At 41.0% G+C, this 23352-nt stretch overlaps 1 protein-coding gene across 10 annotated transcripts in view; it reads right to left on the bottom strand.

Annotated features, from left to right (window-relative positions):
• MCTP2 (multiple C2 and transmembrane domain containing 2) overlaps positions 1 to 23352 on the bottom strand; it is a 238071-nt gene that overhangs the window by 138433 nt on the left and 76286 nt on the right. For 8 of the 10 annotated variants that reach the window (XM_059180096.1, XM_059180097.1, XM_059180095.1 and 5 more), the window contains exons 5-8: positions 7002 to 7144; positions 6140 to 6216; positions 5507 to 5618; positions 1497 to 1532 (exon numbers count right to left, since the gene is read on the bottom strand). In XM_059180096.1, coding sequence (XP_059036079.1) covers positions 1497 to 1532; positions 5507 to 5618; positions 6140 to 6216; positions 7002 to 7144 — 368 coding nt within the window. The other 2 variants (XM_059180102.1, XM_059180103.1) reach the window with 1 other exon arrangement.

Below are 23352 nucleotides of genomic sequence, written 5' to 3'. Positions count from 1 at the left end.
GCCGTCAACATTTCTTCTCTCCCTCCTCATTCCTTTGGTCATTCTCCCATAACCTCTCCTGTCCTCCCTAGACTCCAATATTCCCCAAGCTCACAATTTTTCTTTCTAGCCTTTATGTTCTCCCACAAACTGCCAGAGCTCTTCCACAGGCCGGAGCTCCCTAACTAAAGATGGTTATTGATGTACAGTACCAGTGTTTTAGTGCAGCGGCAGAATCAATAAACGAGAAAATACTGCTTTGTCAGGCTTCTCCAAAGCATGCCGGGAAAGTTTACTGCTTCGGATGGTTACAGAAGCTCTTAATATGGGAGAGCAAGAGCCGGGCTCCCTTCTGTGGCAAGAAATGATGTTCTTCTACCCTCTAGTGACTATAAAGGAATAAGACAAAAGTTGGGAGGAATTTTTGAGACAGCTTCACATTATTATTTATTGTCTCTTAATTTTATTTCTTAAACAAACAAACAAACAAAAACAGAAAAAACACACACACAAGGGAAAAAAAGAGTCTTGTAAACTAAGTGAACTAGTTAACAAAACAACTTATCATGGTCATTTTTAGAGCGTATAAAATGCAAAGGATACGCATTTTAGTAAGAGGTGGGCTTTGAGTCCTCTGGATTTTAAAAAAGGTTTGGAAAGTTTGTCTTTCTTCCCAAATGACTAGTGCTAGTTAGGGGACAATTCTGCCTCTTTCTGTCTTACACAGGCACACAGACACACACACACACACACACACACACACACACACATCACAGTCACCTCCACATCTCCTTAAAAAGTAGCAGAGTAGCAACATTAAAGTTACAAATACTTTTTTGGTTTTGTTTATGTTACAAATACTTTTTTGGTTTTGTTTATGTTCACATCACTGTTGACATGTAGTCACTAGGACTTACTGATTTAATAACCAGATAGATTAACAGTGTCTTCTTACCTTGTACACAGAGAGCTTTTACAAATTGGACAACAGTTTATGATTGCTTAAAAAGATACCAGCAATGTTAAAAAAAAAAAAAAAAAATCACCGGTACTTCATGAAAAAATCTTTCAAGAAACTTTCAGCAGAAGGTAATAAACAGAAAAATAGGACTAATACAAGAGAGATTTATAAAATATACCACACATTCCTCTTGATGAATCTTTTCATTGCCCCTACAACACCAAAGCTAGTTTCCATCTAGGGGTATATAACTTCCTAAAGGACTAATTCTAACAGCACTATATTCCAAATAATCCAGGCTTAATGAAGTGTAACATTCTAACATGGTTGGTACATAAAAAATGTCACCACGAACACATGTCTAAGTTCAAACATCTGGCTATGCCCTTTTTAAGTGAAATTTAAAAGGGAGGCTGTTTCCTTCTGATTAGTAGCAATAGTGAGAAGAAAAGAATTCTGTTACTATGCATAAAGATTGGGTAATACCAGTCATGTGTATTGCCACAAAGATGAAATTTCCCCAAATGACGTAAAGAAAATAAACAAGTATATTTACCTTGCTGGCACTTAACCGCTTCCGACTTGACCAACGCTAGGGATTGAGTCCATCGAATGGTGGAAAATGGCAAAAGGAAAGAAAGAAATAGAATCGTTAATAACATAATTCATTAGTTAGATGGTGCACACTCTAGTCAAACAACGAACACCTGAGTTCTGAGGTTAAAGAGAAAACACATTTGAGCAAAAAAATAAAAAGAAAGAAAGAAAGAAACAAAAAAATACAATTTCTGTTGTTGTGTGACATTGTTTTCTCCTAGTATTCAATAATCAGAAGACAGGACATAATGACTACTGCTCAATCCTAGAAGTACCAGTTCTCAATATGAGAAGACTCTTCATTTTTAAAATGCTTTGAATTGCCTTAAAGATCCCTCATATTATGTCTAAAAGCAATCTGCAGAGGCAGATTTTTCCTACTTGAAAAATTCAGATAGTATTCTAAAAATATTTAGTAAGTTCATGGACAATGTGCATGTTTAGGTTTCCATACTTTTAGAAACTTAAAAAAAATCACTCCATTTACCCCAATGATCAAATCTCAATACTCAAAATAATAGGGAAAAATAAATCTGAGCTGTTCCTGTACAATTAAGAAAAATAGGCTAAGAGAGCACCAAGGGAGGGTAGAACAAATTTTCTGAACAGCAAGTAACTTCACCACTGTTCTCTTTTGATCTCTCCTTTGTCATGCTGAATTTCGTCTACAATTAAAATTCTTTCCTAGCAAAATCCTCTCATTATCTCTGTCACCATCCAGGACGGCGAAGCTCTACTCTGGCTGGTTAACCAGCTAACTGGATGTTCAAACTTGGATAAATTTGGGAGATTACAGCGCAATTATGAATCTAATCGAGCAGACCACATTTCCTATTATGCTTAAAGGAAAAAAAATACCTTTAGGCAAATGACCTTACCCACTTTGCCAATACATCTTCCCAATCAATTAGAAACCAGAAAATAAATAGTCTTTGGGGGAAATCCACTTACATTCCAGTGACCAGCAACCACAAACACTGGTAGAAAAATGACCTGAACATACTCTTAATTAAAAACACCTCCCACTGAAAATAAATAAATTAATTAAATAAAATTAAAATTAAAAAAAACAACCCCCCCCAACATTTACCATGTGCTGCAGAGCTGTAGATTACAATCTGGGTATTAAAGTCAGTTCTTTTTCTATTTTCCTAACATCATACTGACAAATAGTTATACCCAAACAATCACCAAAATTAATTACCATCCTAGAGGTACACATTTCTAGTTAGGGCTCTCTGCCATAGAATGCATTTGATTTTTTTTTTAACAATCATAAAAGATACACAAAATGCAGAAAAAAAAATTAATAGAAATTAAATGCCTGTCTGCTTATTCCACTACTAAGAACTACCATATATTGACAGTCTACCCCACGCGAAACACTGTATTTGATCATTTCCGTCTTCACAATCCTGTAAAATACTTTTTTTTTTTTTTTAAATCTCCATTTCACATGTGAGGAAATTGTAGTTGAGAGAGGTTAAGTAATTCTGTGTATTGACCTGATCAGTTAACTTCTCAAAGCATGAAAGTAGCAGAGCTGGGATTCCAATCCAGGCCGTCTGAGGATGGAGCCCACAATTCCAACTACAGCCCAAGGAAAAGAAACGGGTGGTGGGTTTCTCAGCCTTCCACTTGGCACCTGCCTTCCACTTCTATGTACCATGGCCATGTACACTCCGGGCGCTGGGCATGAGGGTGAGTTCACTGACATTCTGCTCGTGTTCAGATTGCTGTCAGTCTGGTTCTCAAGTGACAAAGACTCCCACGGTGGGAAGTAGCAGACAAGTGATTCCCGATCGAATGATTTCGCCTTTCCACTCTCGAGTGTGAGTTATTGCCGTTTAAAAACCCCACACAAGGATGTCTTTAAATACTCAGATGGTGAAAAGAACAAACATTTTCTGATACCTGGTCTATCCTAAAGACCCCCATAGGCACAGCATTAAGCTGAATAACCAACCACACACGGCCCCGGATACAGGATTCCTTGCTTGGGGATACGTTGACCAAATACATAAACAGAAAAATAAAACTACTGATCAGAACAAATCAGAGCAGGCAGGGTTTTCTGTATTATAATGCCCCATAAAATATATACACAAGAAATATATGGTACCCTAGACCTCTACCAGACAAGCAAAGAACAAAGAAAATGAGAAAATGCAGGGGTGAGCAGATACACAGTCTGGCAAACTCTTGAAAAGAAGTGGGGGAGGGGCCCAGGGAGTCAAGGAGAAAAAGGGCTAAACTCAGTAACATGAAAAGTGTGGCTCCTTTCGGGACTCTGAAAAGTTTTTTCTTTGAGATGTTTGACAAAAGCACATTTAGGCAGCACCTCGTATTAATACCTCTGCAATATGAAATGCATTTGAACTGGTGTTACTTTAAAATTCCAAATTTTGGCAATATCTAAATAGATGTTAAGGGCCCTTACAGAAACAGTCTATTGCTACAGAAACAGTCACAACAGGAGGACCTAGGCAGCTGCTTCCATGAGAAATTATCCAACTTCCCGAGCCCTACTTGCATATGTAAGAAAATTTTCAGCATGTATCAGGTAGCAATTGCTTGATCATGAGGCCATTGGTACTTATTTACATGGCCTGTTATTTTAGTGTGGTGTCCAGCTCAAGGAACCAGTCCCTGGCCACACACACCGACACCAAATCCAATAGCTATACTGTCCAGGCTGAGAGAAGCAAAGGAAAGCCTCCTTCTATGTTGGACAGAAAAAAGAAAAAAAGTGTATGTTCAACATCGATTTAAGATACTCTAACACCACAATACCAGCTTTATTGAGGTTTCCAGTTTTCAAAGGACTATTTCTCTAAAAAAATTAATAAATGGGAGGGTTTTTCTTTTTCCCCCAGTTACTGTCAACTAAACACTCATAAGTAAAGAATTCAAATTAAAAATAGCAACGACTGAGTTGACTTTCTGACAACTAAAAAAAAAAAAAAAACAAAAAACAAAAAACCAACAACAAAAAAAACCAAAACAGAGCACTGTTCAGCTTTGCTATCCCTCTCTATCTTCTGCGAGTTTACTAGTAAATCAGTCCTGAGTTTCACCATAAAAATAAATTACAACTAAAAGCAAAGGTGATGTCAAAATCAAGTATATTCTCCTCATTTGACCCCACTGACTGAATTCAAGAAGTAGTACTGGAGGCCTAATTTAGATTTTCATACCAGAGTCTAAACATGCTTAAATTTGAACACATTCTAGTCCTTTTCCAAGTAGGTATTTTAGTTGGCTTTAGAAACACCTTTCAAATAAGTTCTGATCAAAGATGCTTTTTGTTCTTATTTTAATTGTTGAAATTCTCAGGCCTGACCCCTGCATATAAAACTAGGTTATGATTTGTAGTCACAGATCTGCTCATAAGAACACACTTCCACTCAAATCGTCATAAAATCCAATGCTTTGTTGGTATTAGAGAGATCTTCAATACGCCGTGCATTAACTAGAAACATCCCTGTGATAATAGATCAGAGGATATTAAAATTTATGTCTTCCCGAAAGTACTCTCAACAGAAAATGTGATAGCTGAAAGAAAACAAAATAAACTGGAATGCTACAAATACGTATTTGATCACCTTAATAATTTACAGTGTAATAATTAAATACTGGGAACTGCTTTGCATAACTGAATAATGTCTAAGTCATCCAGTACCTAAGAAAATAGCTAATGGAAATCTTACCACTTAGGAAAAGCATATGCATTTTAATAATAGCAACATCCACATCCTTAGCCAAAGTAGAGACCATTCCTTAAAGAATTTTTTTCCAGAATTCCAAAATAAAGTGTGCGTAGAACCACAGATCGTACTTTACATCTTGATACAATTAATTTGTTTCCCTCCAAAAATAATCATTTTTTATGCCAGCCATCTGGTAACCCAGTTATCAAAGGACAATTGCAGTGAAGAATTTTGAAAAGAACAAAAGGGTCACACTTACATGTCTCTTGAAATCACCCTGTTTTACCACTAGGCTCAGATTTAACACAATCACCCCCATGTCCTCTTCTAAACTGTTTGGATCTTCCAATTTTAAAATATGTTCAGTCGTTCTACAAGCAAAAAGCAATGAATAACGTTAGCACTTATGGGCAGTTACCATATAATCTGACGATGCCTGGAGAGCTTACAGAAACAGTCTCCTACCTTGGAGGAAGAGTGAGACACCAGGTTTAAAAAGCACCATATTCAGTAAAAATAACCCAACCATCTTCAAAGTAGGGGAGCTGTTTGGCATTACCTAATTCAACAGTTGGTTAATGGATTCTTTTCTCTTACAGCCCAAATAAAATTTAAATACTTGTCTTATTTTTAGGTTAGGTAGGTTAATGAACCTGCATATTAACAGTTCAAAATCCCATACACATTTTGGAACACGCTGTAGAAGACTAAGTGTCTGACTCATACACTCAGGAGATAAAAGCTAAAATCATAGAAGAGTTTACATTTCAAAGCACGCTTTCATTTATTCAGATTTTTTTTTTCATTTAAATATAAACACATGCCATTCAACGTTATCTTGAGTTCCCTCTAAAATTAAAAAAATCACAATTAGAAGGTAAAAACACAATACCTGTTAAGCTCAAGATCTCTGAGAACGACAAAGGCAGAACCCATGAAATCAGATGTAGTTAAATCTCGGTCATATACCTACAAAGAGGGAAGAGGTCAGTAACACACATTAATAAGGTGAACCAACCAAATTTATTTTACTATTAATACATGCGACAGGCTGGGGATTCTGAATTCAGTCTTCTAGATCTAAAAAATAATTAGCACCATACATTTGAGGCATTAGGCCAAGCCAATGGTGAGAAGGAAGATTATTCAAACTTGCCCATGTTTGCCTACCACAGCCAAAACAACAGCAGAAAATACTCTTAAGGCAGGATTCATGTGCATTAAAATGTTACGCACAATGGAATGCTCTCTGTAGTTTAAATGGTGTCTCATTAAAATTTAGTATTTTCCACGGTGAGCAGATCTGCCAATTAAATAAAAATTTGCTAAAGTTTCTGTAGCAATCTTATCCTGCGCTCAACTCATGCAGTTTTAACCCAGATGTTAGAGCAATTGATGCTTACACCCGGTAGCTTACAGCTCTATTAAGTATAAAGTTATTCCTAATGAGAAAGGCTTTCCTACTTGTCGTCACTACCCCAGCTGTAATAATTCTTCCACGTGCAATAACTTTAAATACAATTAATGGAGATATTATTTCCACTCTGATTTTCTGCGGAGTATAGACCACTGACCTGAGAAAAACATACAGTTTCAATGAAGGGTATAAATAATTCCTTCCACACTAATATTTTTCACCCAGAGCTTAATAATAATAAAAGAATTGGGAGACATGGTCTTTTTAAGGGGGCAAAGATTGCTGAGAAATCCATGTGTTTAACCAAAGAGCAGATTCGAAAGCCATCTCTGATTACCTTCACACGGAGCTTTTGATCAAGGCTCTGAATGGGAAGTACAACTATCTCATCCCAAACTGGGTTCAAGTTCTTATATATGACTTTACTTTTGTACAGCGTCTTCCCGTTCAGCTTAAATTTCACATAGGGATCACTTGTGCCTTTAAAAGAAAAAAAGAGAACAAGACAGGTTTTAAAAATACACGTTAAAGCCCAGGATCTCCATTAAGTAAAGATTCTTTCCACACTCCCCTTGGCTCAAAGCATTTCACGGAGTGCACCTAGGACAAATGTCTCCCTGTGCAGGGATTGAAGGCCCCAGAGGTGGAGAGGAGAGAAAAATGAAACAATTTGGGGTAAATGACTGATTCTTCTTTGCCTTTCGTGGCAGAATACAAATGGGCTCCTTGAGCTTTTTCTGTTTGGTTTCCTTCTGAGTATTTCATCACTACACCACCCACAAAAATTCCAGAAACAAAATTCACCAGCACCAGCCGACGGTGTCAGGAGTCCTGGGGAGAAGCCCACCCCTCCCAAGAAGGGCAGCAAGTCCGTGAAAAGGGAAAGAAACCATTTTCAAACACTTGGCCAGATGGCTGACTCAACAGAACTCTGTACTTTTGGATATAATCATAATAAATCAATCAATCTCTGGGATACACTGGCTCAAAAGATGGGGCCACAGGACGAAGACTGGAACCAGGGGGCAGAGAGATTAAAAGTTGCCATTCTTCACAGCCTCCTGCACCTGCAGCAAAGCCAGTGAACATTGTCTCGCCCCTGGCCAGCTGAATGCTACCCCAGCCAGGCCCTCAGCTGGCCTCAGGGCCGACACCCCTGGCCCGCCCAGCTCCTCCCCAGGGAGCTTTGAAATAGCCGCCAAGAAGAATGAGTCATGTCCCTCCAGCTACATATCCCAAGCAGAAAGAAGGGCTGAGGAGGAACCCTCCTCCCTACTTCCAGATCGGTTTGGGGGAGGGAGGCGGCTGTGAACACACGCTGTGAATTCTCTGTTGTGCATGTCCGTGCATGGCTCTAAGTATGTCACCATATTTGGGACACACTTGTGTCTGAACACCCTGGGGACGGTGAAGAAAGAAGGCACAAATGAATGAACAATCGGTGAGGAGAGGCCTGAAGGCCGGCCAATAACGCCACAAAGACGGGAAAAATCTCATTTGAGGAGTTAGACTATTATAATGGACTGTGAAACAATCATGATAAGTACACAAAGACCAACATATATTCTCTGACATACACCCCAGGTGCCGCGGACGGTGCCTAGCACAGGTCCCATACGTTTACAGACGTGAATTCCTGCTATAAAGTCAAGCCAAAGTAGTGAAAGATATTATCTCAAAAACTAATTAGGCTGCTCGGCTGCAAACCTTTACTAAGTCATTAATACCCATCCTTCATTACTTTAAGCTTTTATTTTCATTAGCTCTGCTTTTTGTTTTTGGGGGAGGGTTTGGGGGGTTGGTTTCTATTTAGCTGCTGTATTAAAAATGACTGACCCCAAATGCGATCCCTTCGCCAACTACTTTACCAGAAAGGGATTTCCCTAGAAAGCAAGATCAAACACATTGTTGAGAAGCCTTCACAGGTAACCCAAGGTATCATATGGATGGTAGCCTTCCGGCATGGCAAGCCTACCAGCTCTAAGACAAAGAAATGAAACCATACACGTACAAACATACATATTCGACTCTCGCATTGTAAGTTTGGCAACACGGGGACCGAAGCCCCTGGCAGTCTTTATTTTATAAAGACTTGGACACACAGGGACACACACACACACACCCAGTGTTTGCTGGCAGCTGTGAGCAGGATAGTAAAAAGGGACGCCTTCACAGCCATCCAGTGCAGTAGTCACTAGTGAGTGAGCAACCCCCCCCTTTACAGTACATGAGAACACCTCTGGCAAGTCAGACTTTAACCATCATTCGGATATTTTTATATATATATATATCAGGGGAAAACTATAATAAAAAAGAGGCCTTTAATTAAATGAAATTGCCACTCTGGGATCAGGCCTTCATGCTTGTCAGCGTACTCTCAAAATAAACATCTCAAAACCAGGCCTCGGTGGTGTCACTTTCTCACAGGCAAAGCATACTGGGTAATCCCCAGGCATCTTGACAGCTACATAATGTTCAAACGGTTTCACGGGTGAATGGCGTCAGTTGCGTGAAAGAAAATATTAATGTCTGGAATTAATAGAAAAAGGGACCAGGGTTTACAAAGCCAAACAAGGAAAGAGGGTGTCAAGTTAGTGTGGCGTTAATTGTTAGGGAGAATTTGAGAAAGGGGGAGCACACTGTGATTTTCTCCGGGAGCCTAAGTGCCTCACCGTCAGGAAAGTGACATCTCGACTAGGCAGGTTCTGAAAAGGGGTCCGCGGCTCAAGAATGCAACTCCCCGATTATGCACATGATGAGATGACACCTGAATGGCTGGACTTTAACCTTTTTCACTGGGAGCTTCATTAACAATGAGGTTCTTTGGAAGAAAGAGGGAGCGAGGGAGCGTGGCACTCTGGGAAGAGAAGAAAAAGCCAGGAGGCCAGACGGGCGCCTGCGTCCCGGCATGGCCCCCCAGTTCTGCCCTGTAGACCCAACGGAGGTCCCACACAACCTCAGATTGAGAAGAGCTAGGTGTGAAGCAGCCCAGGCCTGCGTTTCCTGCTGCCCTCCCAACACCCGGGGGGTCAAAGCTTGCCAAAACACAGACTAACGACCATTCCCTGGTCCTCCAAAAATGCTGCAGCAATTTATACTCGTGACCACAACACGTGGCTGTGCTTGTCTCTGCCCCTGCTCAATGACACAATGCCCTGTCAAGCCCGCAGACATGAGTCTGTGGCTCACGTGCCACAGACATGAACGGCTGACTTCAGAGCCTGGCTCAGTGCTAGGCACAATGAGGAGGGGCGCCGAGGTCCGGCAGTCCCAGGGGCCTGCTTCGGCCCAGGCTCCTGCCCCTGGCGGGCAGCAGGCACACTATAAATAAAACACAAGGCCCAAGGGATAAGTGTCAGAACAGAACTGAACTCGGGGGTGATGCTAGCTCATAGCTCACAGGTAGGAGAGATGAGCTCTGGGGGGGGCGGGGGCGGGTCCTCAGCCCATGGAGGCTGAGACAAAAGTTGTTGGTTGAGATAAGGGTGGCATTTCAACTGACCTGGGAACTCAGTGGGAAAAAATATAACGAGAAATGAAGTTGAAAAGGCAGGTATGAGTCAGAGCCCAAAGTGCTTTAAAATAACAAAACAAGGAGTTTAGTTCCGTTCTGTAAGAAACAGCATGGTTTTGTGTTTTCTGTTCTTTTTCTTTTTGACTCTTTTTTTTTTTTTTTTTAATTTCTTCACACACATATTAGACACGCACTAGTCTCGGGAAGGTATGAATGAAAAAGAGAGTCTCTACTACTCTCTCAGACTTTCCTCATTCCCATTCTCCTAATACTCTGGTTTTATAGGTTCATCATAGGAATAAAATACAAGAATTGATTTGAATTCGAATGTAATCAACTTACATGCCTTGGACTTCATGCTTTTACAAAGCAAAATAAAACAAAACCAAAAAAAATACAGGTTCACCAAGGATTTTTTTTTTTTTTTAGCCCACTCATAAATTATCATTACTTATGTAACCAGCCACCAAATAATGGGTATTCATACCACTTCCATTTTTTTTTCTTTTTTACTACTGCAAACAATACAGCATTAAGTATTCTTGTATGACTCTCTTGGAGTACACGAGTATATTCAGAGGGAATTTTTAACTTCGGAACCCCAGGGCACATGAACAGCCAAACCTTTCCTGGTTTGGACAGACATCGTCACATTGTTCTTCCAAAGTTTGTCAAATTTAAATACCTACCAAGAGTATATGTTTTGTAATTGTTTCTTTGCATGCTCCCCAAAACTGGATGTTATATGTCTTTGTTTTAAAAGAACAGCAGATGGAAAAATGGTATCTCTATTTTTCTCTAATTTTGACATGTTGACTAAAGCTTAGAATCTTTTCATATTTTAGTGACCTACGTTTCTATTTCTCTGTCAGGGAAATTCACATGCATATCATTTGTCCATTTTTCTAAGATCTCATGGTTATTTGTTTCAGGATTTGAATGAGTCTTTAATTATAGAAATCAGCCACTGGCTATAAATCTTTCATAATTTATTTATGCTTAAGCTATTTCTTGCAGTAAGTTTTTTTTTTTTTCCACTTTTATTTAGTTAAATTTACCAAAGTTTTATTTATGGCTTTGTCGTTTGACATTCTGCTCAGAAGAAATTTTCTCACTATAGGATTTTAAATTAGCTCAGCTATGTTTCCTTCCACTAATCTTGTAGTTTTTCAGTTTTTACACATGAATCCTTCGTCCATCTGGAATTATTTCAGTGTAAGGAGGGACGGAAAGTCAGGTTTAGGTATGAACAGGAGAGTAAAAATGATCCGAGCCTAGCTTTAGAAATATAAATCTGGTAGCCGCTTATTATGTAGGAGGCAGAAGAAACTCACAAAAGCAAGAAAAGCTGCTGGTTGAGATAAGGCCGCCCCAGGGCACTGGAAGGCCAAGCAAGAAGACCCAGACCACAAGAGCAGGCAATCTGGGGCTTCACCGACTGTGCCCCTCAGAACCTCACCTGGAGGGATGCTCTGTGGTCAACAAAACCAAGAGAGAAGCTGTTTACCACGTCCTTCCTTGGAATACTGACGTCTGCTAAGAACGACGTTCAGACAACAATACCAACATCTCAAAACTTTTTTACCTTGTGTCTCAGAAAATTATTTCTACATAAAAACCATTTTACTAGGAGCCTCTATGAACGTAATAGGAGATTCCTCCAAATCAAAGATCTAGAAAGTAAGATGGATGCCCCAAACTTGTCTAATGTGCATGGTACAGGTATTAGAAATATGTGGTCCAGGAAAGCACGACATTTGAAATAAGACGGTATAAGAGCAAAAAGCCCTTACCTGCCTTTCCTTAACTTCCTTTTCGTAAAATCCCACTTCCTTCCTTGGGCAATTTTACTGTTTCCTTATGTCTTACGATCTTCACTTGTTTCTAAAAAATGTATCAACCTGGGTGTCTGCGTGGCTCAGTTGGTTAAGCATCTGCCTTCGGCTCAGGTCATGTTCCCAGGGTGCTGGGATGGATCCCCACATCGGGATACCTACTTAGTGGGGAGTCTGCTTCTGCCTCTGCCCCTTCCCTCTGCTTAGGCTCTCTCTCAAATAAATAAATAAAATCTTAAAAAATATACACTAAGCATTTAGGATCATCTCAAGAGCTGAATGACCCAATATACTTCAATCATAGTCTCTAGCCATTTGCTGAGAAAGTCCCATAGCAATTGCTATTATTTTTAGTATTACTACTCAATTAATTTAAAAAGGGTTGAGTACAGAACAACATATGCAGTGTTAATGAAACATTCGTTTATTTTATCTATCCAAGATAACATGTACCAATTTGTCTCTGTAATCTCCTTCTATAGCCCTCTCTAATGCTGTGAAATTTCTATTACTTTTTTTTTTCTGAAATTGAATAGAAAATTCCATACAGACTTCTTACAAGATCCCATTGATTTGAGAACATTTCCCTGAAACAATCTGAGCTTTCCCAGAAAGAAAGGATTGTATTAAGAACTAAATAGTACTAAGCATTCATGGGTATTGGCTACCTCTCTACCTACCATCCTAATGTTATTCATTGAGGATTTCAGATCACATTGCATATATAATCTAGAGAAAATGACAGCTCAGAGAGGACACAGGACATCTCAAGGAGAGAGTCATCAAGAACCATATTTGTTCTCTTGGCATTTTATTTATCTACTGCCACACTGAAAGAGTTATAGAGGAGGAAAAAGGGTCAGAAGCAACAGAATTGATAAGTAGAACAGACCATATCGTATTGACTGGTTCAAGAATCATCTAATATGCCAATAAAATAAGTCTGCAATGAAGCTATAATTACAAACTTCTCTTTGTTTTTTTTATACTGTAACTCATGGCCATGGTCGAGAAGCAGAAATATAAGATGCACTAAAAGGAAAGAAAATTACTACAGTCTAGTAATACAGTGATATGCACCCAGACTTTACACACACACTCAAGCACTTCACAAAAAAGGCGAGACACCTGGGTGGCTCAGTCGGTTAAGCCGCTGCCTTTGGCTCAGGTCATGATCCCACGGTCCTAGGATCGAGTCCCACATCGGGCTCCTTGCTCGGCATGGAGCCTGCTTCTCTCTCTGCCTCTGCCTGCCACTCCCCCTGCTTGTGTTTGCTTGTTCTCGCTCTCTTCCTCTCTCTGACAAATAAATAAATAAAATCTTTGGGGGGAACAAAAAGGAACCAGCCTTGGGGCGCCTGAATAGCTCAGTCAGTTGAGGTTCTGACTCCTGGTTTCAGCTCAGATGATGATCTCGGAGTGGTGAAATCAAGCCCCATGTTGTGCTCTGCACTCAGCAGGGAACCTGCTTGAGGTTCTCTCTCTTCCTCTCCCTCTGCCCCTCCCCCACTGAGTGCCCACACACTCTCTCTCTCTCTGATAAATAAAATCTTAAAAAGAACAAGCCTTCATATTATATTTTTACTTGCTTTCTTCGGTCAATAACATTTCAGTCTCCTTTGTGCCCATAAATATATTTCTACAGATCAGCTCAATGGTCATTTATGTGTATATTTGTGCATATAAATAAAATATGCCTTTTAAAAACTAGCATTCTTCATTTAAAATAAAAATCCATGCAAACGTAATATTTGTAGGCAAGAACCTCCTTATTTGCTATCAGCAAAGCTCATTGGCCAAGCAAAAACATGTCAGCCATAAAAAAGAAAGGTTGTCAGATTAGAAAAGTTTCCTAATTAAATGCACTTCTCAGAGAAGTTTTTTGTTTGTGAAAATAAATTATCTCCACATGTTTGCATTAAGTTCACATTATTTTAATACCCGATAACTTTGGCTAGGCGATCTTAAGAGTGGACACAAGACAACAATTATTTGCCAAGTCTTTAGGGAAACTGAGATACACATCAATGAATTCATCCTGTATAAACAATATCTGGAAACATGAAAAGTATAAATTTGATGTTTTTTTATCCTCCCGCTTAAGAGTAATAAGTGACTAATCAAACTATTTATAAGCATGCATTTAGAATCTTTCCAATATTATACATGTTTAGAATTTCTCTTCTTGGCAGGAAAAGAACCGAGGCTGGGCCATTTTTATAGGAGACCTGTAAGTTCTGACTTTCTTTGAGGCTGCCGAAGTAAGAGCCAGATCGGATTCCCAGAAAAAACAGCCAGCGAGGATTTTTGAACAGCTGCTGCTGCCCCCTTGCGGGGACGCTCAGATTTGCACGTCAAGTTCTGACCTTCAGCAACCACAGTGGGCTTTTAGGGGAATTCAGAGGGCATTCCTCCTCAGTCACGTGGGAAAGAAGAAACAAGAATTAAATAAAGGGAACATACTTATTCTCAGAATCACCCTCGCCCTCATCATTCTGGAAAATGGTGGCTGCATGCTTCCTGGAGCTGTTCTCTTCTTACCAAGCACAAAAGAACAGTTTCCTACCCAACCATTTTAGTGTTTTGCTGTATGTGTTCTGCCACTTAGCACCTCTTAGTTGAGCTATTCCTGAAGTTTTCTTCTGAATATGTCGGACCCCTCTCCTCTAAGGGAGCCTGCCATGAAATGCCTCAATGGCACTTTGCTCAACACCTGCCCATGCAACGTGGGACCCTGCAACGTGGTGGTAAAGCCATTTATCAAAATCTAGTATCGGAAACGATTTCTAATAACCAATTGACAGTGGGGTCAATGATCCGAACTTAACCAGTTTTACTAAAGCTTGTTTAACTTTTTATGAAGTTCAACAAAAACTTGCTTATTTTTGACTATAAGTTTATATGGAGTAAGTGAGTGGGACCTAATAGAGCTGTTGGAAGTAAAGTCCTTCTGGGACCTTCAGACTCCCCCTTGCACCACAACCTCCCTAAACGTTTTTCAGGTCCACCTACCCCACACCCAGGCTTCGCTCCATATCCACCTTCCCCCTAATATCTTCTTTTCTGTCCTGTCATTCATCCCTTTCTGGGCTCTGCAGTCTAAACTATGGCATGTCCAATCACTCCCCCTTTATTTTATTTTATTTTATTTTATCTTATTTTTGGACTGACAAATATTTAAAATTCTGTTTTCATTCCGTCTTCATAAACCAATTAACAAACATGACCCAGGAACCTTCAGCTGTGTTTAAAAGTTCTCATCTCATAACCTTATACATACCATTTTATAAATATGGATTAAAGGAAAACATTATCAGTATACTGACAATTTTAGTAAATTGGTAAATGGGCCATTTGGTGAACAGATTATTGGACAAATTGGCTTTTGGTGAAGTGGTCATTGAGCGATGTTTACAGCCGTGTTTTCGGTCCAAAGCACACAAGGGTGTGAACCTCTGCTTCCTGCATCAGTTAGGACTGTCCCTGTCACATCAAACTATGAAGGACCCAGATAAACTTAGAATAGGAGCATAAGTTTAAATGTAACGAAAGAGACAGCAGCCTCCACGGAGAAGAGACAAAGGATGGGAGCTTGGCCATGACATTAACGGCGGTCATGCTCTCATTTAATCCTCCCAAAGCTGGAAGGGGTAGCATTATTTATGTTGTTGTTTGAAAGATGAGGAAAGTTAGTGAGTTCCCAGAGCCAAGCCTCAGACTCAGATCGACGTCTGTATGAAGTCTTTGTAACTAGAGCAACTTTAAAGCCTCACCTGTCCCCTCCCTCTGAATCAGGATGACGGCTCCAGCCAATGCGGCGTGGAGAAAGTCACACGGTTTTCCTTCCAAGGCTGGGCCACATGGGAGGGATCCAGCTCCTGCCTTGTGCCCTACACTCACACATCAGAGGCATGACAACTCTGAGCCACAGTGTTTCACAGAGTGGCCTCGAGAGGAACAGACCTGGTCTTCCAGCAGGTTCCCAACATTGGCGCAAACAGGACTTCAAGCCCCCAGATGATCACTCCCAACAGGCGAGACATTCTCAACCTTCAAGTCTTCCCAGTAGATGTGGCAGATGGTGTGTGGCAGAGAAGCCATTCCCAGCGGGCCTTGTGGAAATTTCCACGCCCGGAATTCATGAACATGGGGTGGTTTGGGGTTGCTAAGCTTTGTGGTAGCTGGTTACATGGGGATGGCTTTTGGAATAATCACCTTCACCATCACATGCTGTGTTCTCTGCCTCAACTTCAGCGTGCCAGGTGTGTCTGAGGTGTGATGATGGCGTGATAGGACGACGATCTCAACTACACCCCAAGGAAGTCACAGGACGTACAGAGATATACGGACGCCCCCTCTGAACTTAATTCTCTGTATAAAACGCCCACACACCCTGCAGCAGAACACAGCAAATCAACCTCACGATGAAACGGAGTCAGGAAACAAAACTCCTGAAAACACAGCATGCAATGGGGACCGTGTTGTATTGACACAGAAATGAGCATCTGATAAAACCACTCACTCTGGGGGCGCCTGGAGGGTTCCGTGGGTTCAAGCCTCTGCCTTCGGCTCAGGTCATGATCTCAGGGTCCTGGGATCAAGCCCTGCATTGGGCTCTCTGCTCAGCAGGGAGCCTGCTTCCCTCCTCTCTCTCTCTGCCTCTCTGCCTGCTTGTGATCTGTCTGTCAAATAAATAAAATCACCCCACTCAGTCTGGAGAAGCCCCTGTCCACTAAATGGAAGACATGCTACATTAAGTTCAAGTCAATGATCTTCAGTTGGATGTAAGGCCGTTTGTTATGTGCAGCAGATACAGGAAACATGCTGGTCTCGGTCCAAGGCACTTCCTATGAATTGGGACAGGATCCCCCTGAAGGAAGAGCTTAACCAACTCTATAAAACAGAAGAGTACCAAGACCTTCTAATAAGCTGGTCAGGAGGCACAGAACCCCAAAACAAAGTACAATGGAGATCTCCCGAGGAAAGGGTTCCATTGTGGGAACACATTAAGGCTCTAAAGACAAACACGGTCGACCAAGGATGCTCAGTATCAAAATGGGAAAGGTTATCAACAGAAACGGGTTTCAAAAATCAGCCCCACTGGGGCACCTGGGTGGCTCAGTGGGTTCGCCGCTGCCTTCGGCTCAGGTGATGATCTCAGGGTCCTGGGATCGAGTCCTGCGTCAGGCTCTCTGCTCAGTGGGGAGCCTGCTTCCCTCTCTCTCTCTCTCTCTCTGCCTACTTGTGATCTTTCTCTGTCAAATAAATAAATAAAATTTAAAAAAAATCGGCCCCACTTACTTGCTGAGGTAGCTTGGCAGGTTGGCACAACCCAGCAAGCAGAGAAAAGCCAACCACTTCCTGTGATTTCAGACGGGGGTCTGCCTCTCTGAAAGTCTCAAGTTGACTCTACAATGACTATACACTGGATGGCTGGGTTTCTGTTGCTTGCACAGAGCAAGCCAGTGATCTCATGCCATCTGGTGTTCAGAGAAGGTACTCCAACGTGAAGCAAACCCCAGGTTTTGCAAAAGAGTACTGATTGTGATCCTTTGATACAGTAACACTGGTGTGGTGCTGGCATATGAACAGAAACAAAACAAAACATCTGTAGGGTTCAAAGAGAAATCCAAGAAGCGACCCTAATGTGTATTACATTTTAATACACAATTAAAAAGTGGCAATCAAATCATTAGGGAAAGGAATATTTAGTCCTTGCTAATTAAATAGCCATTTGGCAAAAAGTAAATCTAAGTTTCCACTCTGAGCCAGAAAATCAAACATTAAACTTGAGACAGATCAAAGAGATAAAAGAAAAATGTCAAAAAAACCAGCAACGAGAATAAATATAGGTTGGAGTGTATCCCTTTCAAGAAAGAAAGGCCCTTATAAAAACAAAGGAAGAAACTCTCTAGAATAGGATTGTAAGACTTGAAAAGAATTTTGCAACAAAATTTTATAAACAATTTAGAAGGCAAATGGGAAATTAGAAAAATATACTGGAACATACCTAGAGAACAGAAGAATGAGTGGCAGTAACAGATAGAACGGGTTTTGCACAAAAGAGAAGCAGATAGCTCATAACCAAACGCATCTGAGGGACCAAAATTACTAATAGAAATTGAAACAAATATAATACTTTTTCTCTATCAAATTAACAAAGATAAAATCTACACACAGCGTAGGTGAGAAGTGGAAAGTAGACCATGTAATATGCTATTGGTGGGTGAGCAACAGAGGGAGATATTGCCAGCTGCAATTCTATAATGAGAACCTTGAAATGCTCAGATTAATAGACACATCTGCAAAGAAATAAAAAAGGAAGTCGTATGCCCAGATTTTAGGTACAGCAATGTTTACATGGTGCGTTATTACTTAGGATAAAAATGTTGAAAGAAACTGGAATATTGATTAAACAAAGAATGATGTACTATAGTCATCTTCCCATTTCTTTTCAAAATGGAATTTTGATCATATGGCAAAAAACAACAAAAAAAAAATACATGTGGTTTAAAAAAAAAAAAAAAAAAAAAGCAAATGATCAAGGAGGTTAAAGCCAGTGAGTGACCAAGGAAGATGCTGTTCACCATCCCATGACTACCCAGGTTGGCCACTATTTTCTGAATTAAATTTAAGATGGGGAAAATAAAACCATCAACCCATTATACAGTCCTTATTCCAATCACTAAAAAGGAGCTTCTCCTTCATGTCTGCTGCTGCAGAAACACAAAGTGGGAATTGGTGTCAGAAAACACCCTTCGCACCCTTTGCCCCCCACCCTGGGGGCAGACTGCCAGAGAGGGGAGGAATCAATCTATTCCAAAAAGAGACAAAGCAAAGGATATGTAAACAGTAAAACAAATGATCAAGAAACTGGGAAGAAAGATGATAAGACTGGCGGAAATGCTGTGAGTCCTTCCCTTCCCCGAGGGATAATGCAAAATAAAACACCGACAAGAATAAAAACAAGTAGACACACACAATACTACGTACTGTTTACTATGCGATGCTCTGTGTCCTCCAACCCCACCCATACCCCCATGTCCCTGCGAGCATTCACGCCAGGAGAATCCTCACAACCTTCACTAGATGGCACTGTGTTAGCACCCAAACCCAGGGGGGTCTGCACCCAGGGTCCAGGACTTGCATTCACCAAAACTCCACATTAGGGCACAAAAGCAAAAGATGGCTTTTTCAGACACAGCGGGATACACCTGAAAGAGGCTGCTGGGGGTCTGGCCCAGGCTCCACAGAGCTGTCTGTGTCCACTCAGAACACACCTGCCAGGAAGCCGTATGGCTGTTCTTCAGCACACAACACCAAGAACAGGGGTTCTAGAAACACCCCATCTGTCCCCCAATTACAGCTGCAAAGAGGACAATGGGTATCTTTCTAGCTCTAATACCACGATATCTTTTCTTTTTAAAGAAGAAATATATAATCTGTAAAAAAGTTAAAAGGATAAAAATTAGCCTATTTTGCTATTGCAAAAGGAACGGAGGTCATAAAACAGAGGAACCAGACATTTGAATTTTGGGGTAGGAGATCAGTACTTACTAAACACCTGTCACATGCCAGGCTTTTCACACTGGTGCAACCTCTTATATTTTTTGTCTAAGTCATTCTTTCCAAAGAGGAAAATGACTTACCCAACATATTCTTCCTGCAATGTGCAAATGAAGTTGTTACTGCACTAAAAACAAAGGTCAACCACCTACCTGTGCTGGAAAAGGAGAGAGAGAGAAGTTTGCTAGATGAACGGGTCCTGAATTTTCATCACCTAAAACCCCCCTCAAAAAGCACCATCAACCCTCAGCCTTCAGGCCTCCAGTCAAAGCGATTTTTGTGGCCCCATGATGTTACAATGAACTCCTTCCAAGGACTTTTGCAACACTGAAAAGTGACCACCAGAGGGCATCAGCAACACAGTGTTCTAGGGCTTCTCTGTCTTCACGTCAAGGAAAAGCAGGGTTTTAATGCAAGGGCTCTGGGTTTTCAGAAACTAATGCTGGAGGTTTTAACAGGATTTGAGCTGAGCATTCTTCCCAGGATAAGACGCCTTCCCAGGATAAGAGGCCTTCCCATGTCACAGAGCGGAATGGAAGGAAATTCATGACTTAGAAAATGACCTGTAGGGGGCAGTCTTCTAAATGGGGCCACACCGCTAGCACAACCTCATTAAATCCTCTCAGCCTCCCAGGTGCTATTCTTAAATCCAGGATGATGCCTACAGGTAGGGCCGTGTCCATGGCAGTGAGTTACTGGCCACCCACTAACGTCAGTGCTTTGGAATGACCTGTAGGCTTTGCTGGGTTTGTTCAGTGCACGTGGCATACACACACACATACACTCAAACCACATATTCTGTACAAGGGAAAGACCAGTTAACAACAAAAGACCCTCTGATGCCCACTGTTAAACCTGCCCATTGTTCCGAAGCCAGAGCCCCCTCCTAATTCTGCCCAAAGAACAATTCTCAAGTATAAAGTTGAACCAACTTCACCCAAAACCCCAGAAAAATCTCAAAATTCCACCTTGATAATCTATTTAAAAAACCGTCATTCTGTTTGAGCCAGAGAAATGAGAGATTTCCATAAAATGTCCACAGCACTCGTTACACGAAAAAAGTCTACCATCCAGGCCTGGTTCATGGTATCATAATGAAGAGAGGTGCTCTGGGGTCTGAGAACCTGCCTCCCACTTGTTTTCAGACGGGTCAACCGACTGAAAGTTTCCAATCCTCAGTGTCAAGCCTTGTAAACTCCTTGTAAGCCCATTTCCTGGGGGATGTCAGAAATGTCTTTTCCTAGATACCATGACTTTCCACTTTACTGCCCAATAAAAAATATATATAGAAAAAAATAGCCTTTTACCACCTAATATCTCCAGACATTTTCCTTTCATTTGAGGTCATATTACTGAAATGTTTCCTAGTCACCGCAGTTGAAAGTGTGAGCTTTCCCAAATTTAGAGGACAACTCCTTTATTTTCAATCAAGTTTTTACTCTGCTTCACTAAAAAGCAGTTTCTGAGAGCCAAATTCCAAAATCAGAACACAGTATTCTAAGATGCATGTTGGCAAACTTTGGCCCATGGGTCAAATCCAGCCCACGGCTTGTTTTGGTAAATAAAGTTGTAGAATCCAACCTAATCATGACCGTGAGTTTGCATATTATCTTTAGATGCTAATTCGAACCAAGAATTACTTCTATTTGGCCTTTTGGAAAGCTGCTAACATTTTTAACTTTAGAAAACATTAAATAATACACCAGATGTGATATAGCACTCTGGTAACGTCTGTCAGTTTCGTACAATGGATTATCGGCACCTGAGAGTCACACTGTCAATGATTCTTCTCTTTCCTCTTCAGTGATGCAGCTCTGTGACCAAAAAGGAAATGAATCATTAAAATGGATCTAAAGATAATGGCTCTTCTGGCGCTACACCAGCAGAGGTAAGTAGCTGTCACTGAGCCCTTATGACCCATAAATCCTAAAATATTTACTTTCTGGCCCTGGACAGAAAAAGTTGCCAACCACATCCTAGACAGAAAGTTACATAAACGATACCGATTACACAACAATCTAAAGAAAATACCAAACTCTTTCCTCAGAGGATGATTCATCAAAAAACAGTTTTTCTCCCTAAACATTCAGAAACGACACTGTGCAACTGACTTTGGTATCCCAGAGCAGTCCCTCCAGAGCCAAGGACCCAAAACATCTCAACGATATTCCAAAGGCCGACCTGTCGTAACGGAAAATCATTATCTGGTCCATTTGACCCATTCTGCTTGAGGCTTAAACATTAAATACATGATTCACTATGATTCACTATCAGGAAAACAAAATATAAACTCCTATGTTTGTAGTTGGAGCATAAAGAGAGGGCACGGGGGTGCCGACAAACTGAAAGACTGGAGAGGGACCCAGTTCCAAGGTCACTGATAGGGGCATTGACGTGGAACAGAACACCAAGCTCTTCACTGGGAGTCAGGAATATAGGCTATTCTCATTACTATTACTCATTAAGAACTATAACAACACATAGGGCACCTGGGTAGCTCAGTCATTGAGCATCTGCCTTCAGCTCAGGTCATGATCCCAGGGTCTTGGGATCGACCCCTGCATCAGGCTCCCTGCTAGGTGGGAAGCCTGCTTCTCCCTCTCCCACTCCCCCTGCTTGTGTTCCCTCTCTCACTGTGTCTCTGTCAAATAAAAAACAAAAAACAAACAAACAAACAAAAAACCATAATAACACTCTTTATCCTTTACTGAGTGTTTTCTATATGTATGGTTCTATGTTACATCTACTTCCTTTTTGTTCATTCTAATGACTTTAATGATATTCTAATGACTTATAATGGCATCATGACATCATGCCCATTTTACTGATGGGTAAACTCAACTTCAGAGAGGGTGATGGAGATGCCATAGGAGGTTCCAAGCTGGGAAAAAGGCTGTAATGTCCAAACCTCTCCTTGCCCCACCGAGCTACACAGGCTATGCAGAGAGCTCCCCCACACACTGCGTCCCTATGTGACCTTGGTAGGTCACATAGTCTCTGGACTTTAGTCTACAGAATTCAAGCTTCTGTTGGGTTGGCCATTGAAGCAGGTAATCTGTATGAGGTCCTGAACTTCCAAAATCATCTGAATCTCTTCCGTGACTTTCACCATCGGGTCCTAGGAGAGCAGCAGTGCTGTGCTCATCTCGTGGAAGGGACTCAACCATGCTCGCTACCTGAAGGAAGGAGAGAGAGACCGAATTCTCTTCCCTTTGGGGAGGATGTTTCCCCCTCCTACTACCTTCTTTAGTATTCCTTTTCTTTAAGCTCCTGGTGGATTTACTTAAGGAAGCATCCTATGTGTAAACCATCACTGTGGCACTGTAGGATATACAAGATGAATAAAATCGCCATTCAGCTAATAGAGTGCTAATATCTTAATACAGCAACTTGGTCATTTATCCAGATAAGAGTACAAGCATATGTTTCATGGAGGTAACATTTTTATAGGCTTGACATGAGAGAGAACTTGTGTCTGTGATAAACAGACAAAGAAGTGGCATCTGGGGGCACTGGGTGGCTCAGTTGGTTAAGCATCTGCCTTCGGTTCAGGTCATGATCCTGGAGTCCAAGGACTGAGTCCCACATCGGGCCCCTGAATTGGCTATCCAGCTTATATCCACAGACCTGGAGGACATGTTTCATAGAATAAATAACGGTAATTCGTGGATAATTCAAAATTCCTTTTGTATTTAGTATTTTGGCATATCAAACAGTTCTCTGTATCAAATTGTGTTAATCAGGCTAATATCAAATTAAATTATGTTCAGAGA

The sequence above is a fragment of the Mustela lutreola genome, chromosome 7 (assembly GCF_030435805.1).
Source record: "Mustela lutreola isolate mMusLut2 chromosome 7, mMusLut2.pri, whole genome shotgun sequence".
In the NCBI taxonomy this organism is placed as follows: Eukaryota; Metazoa; Chordata; class Mammalia; order Carnivora; family Mustelidae; genus Mustela; species Mustela lutreola.
This window is presented reverse-complemented; position numbering and strand designations above follow the sequence as displayed.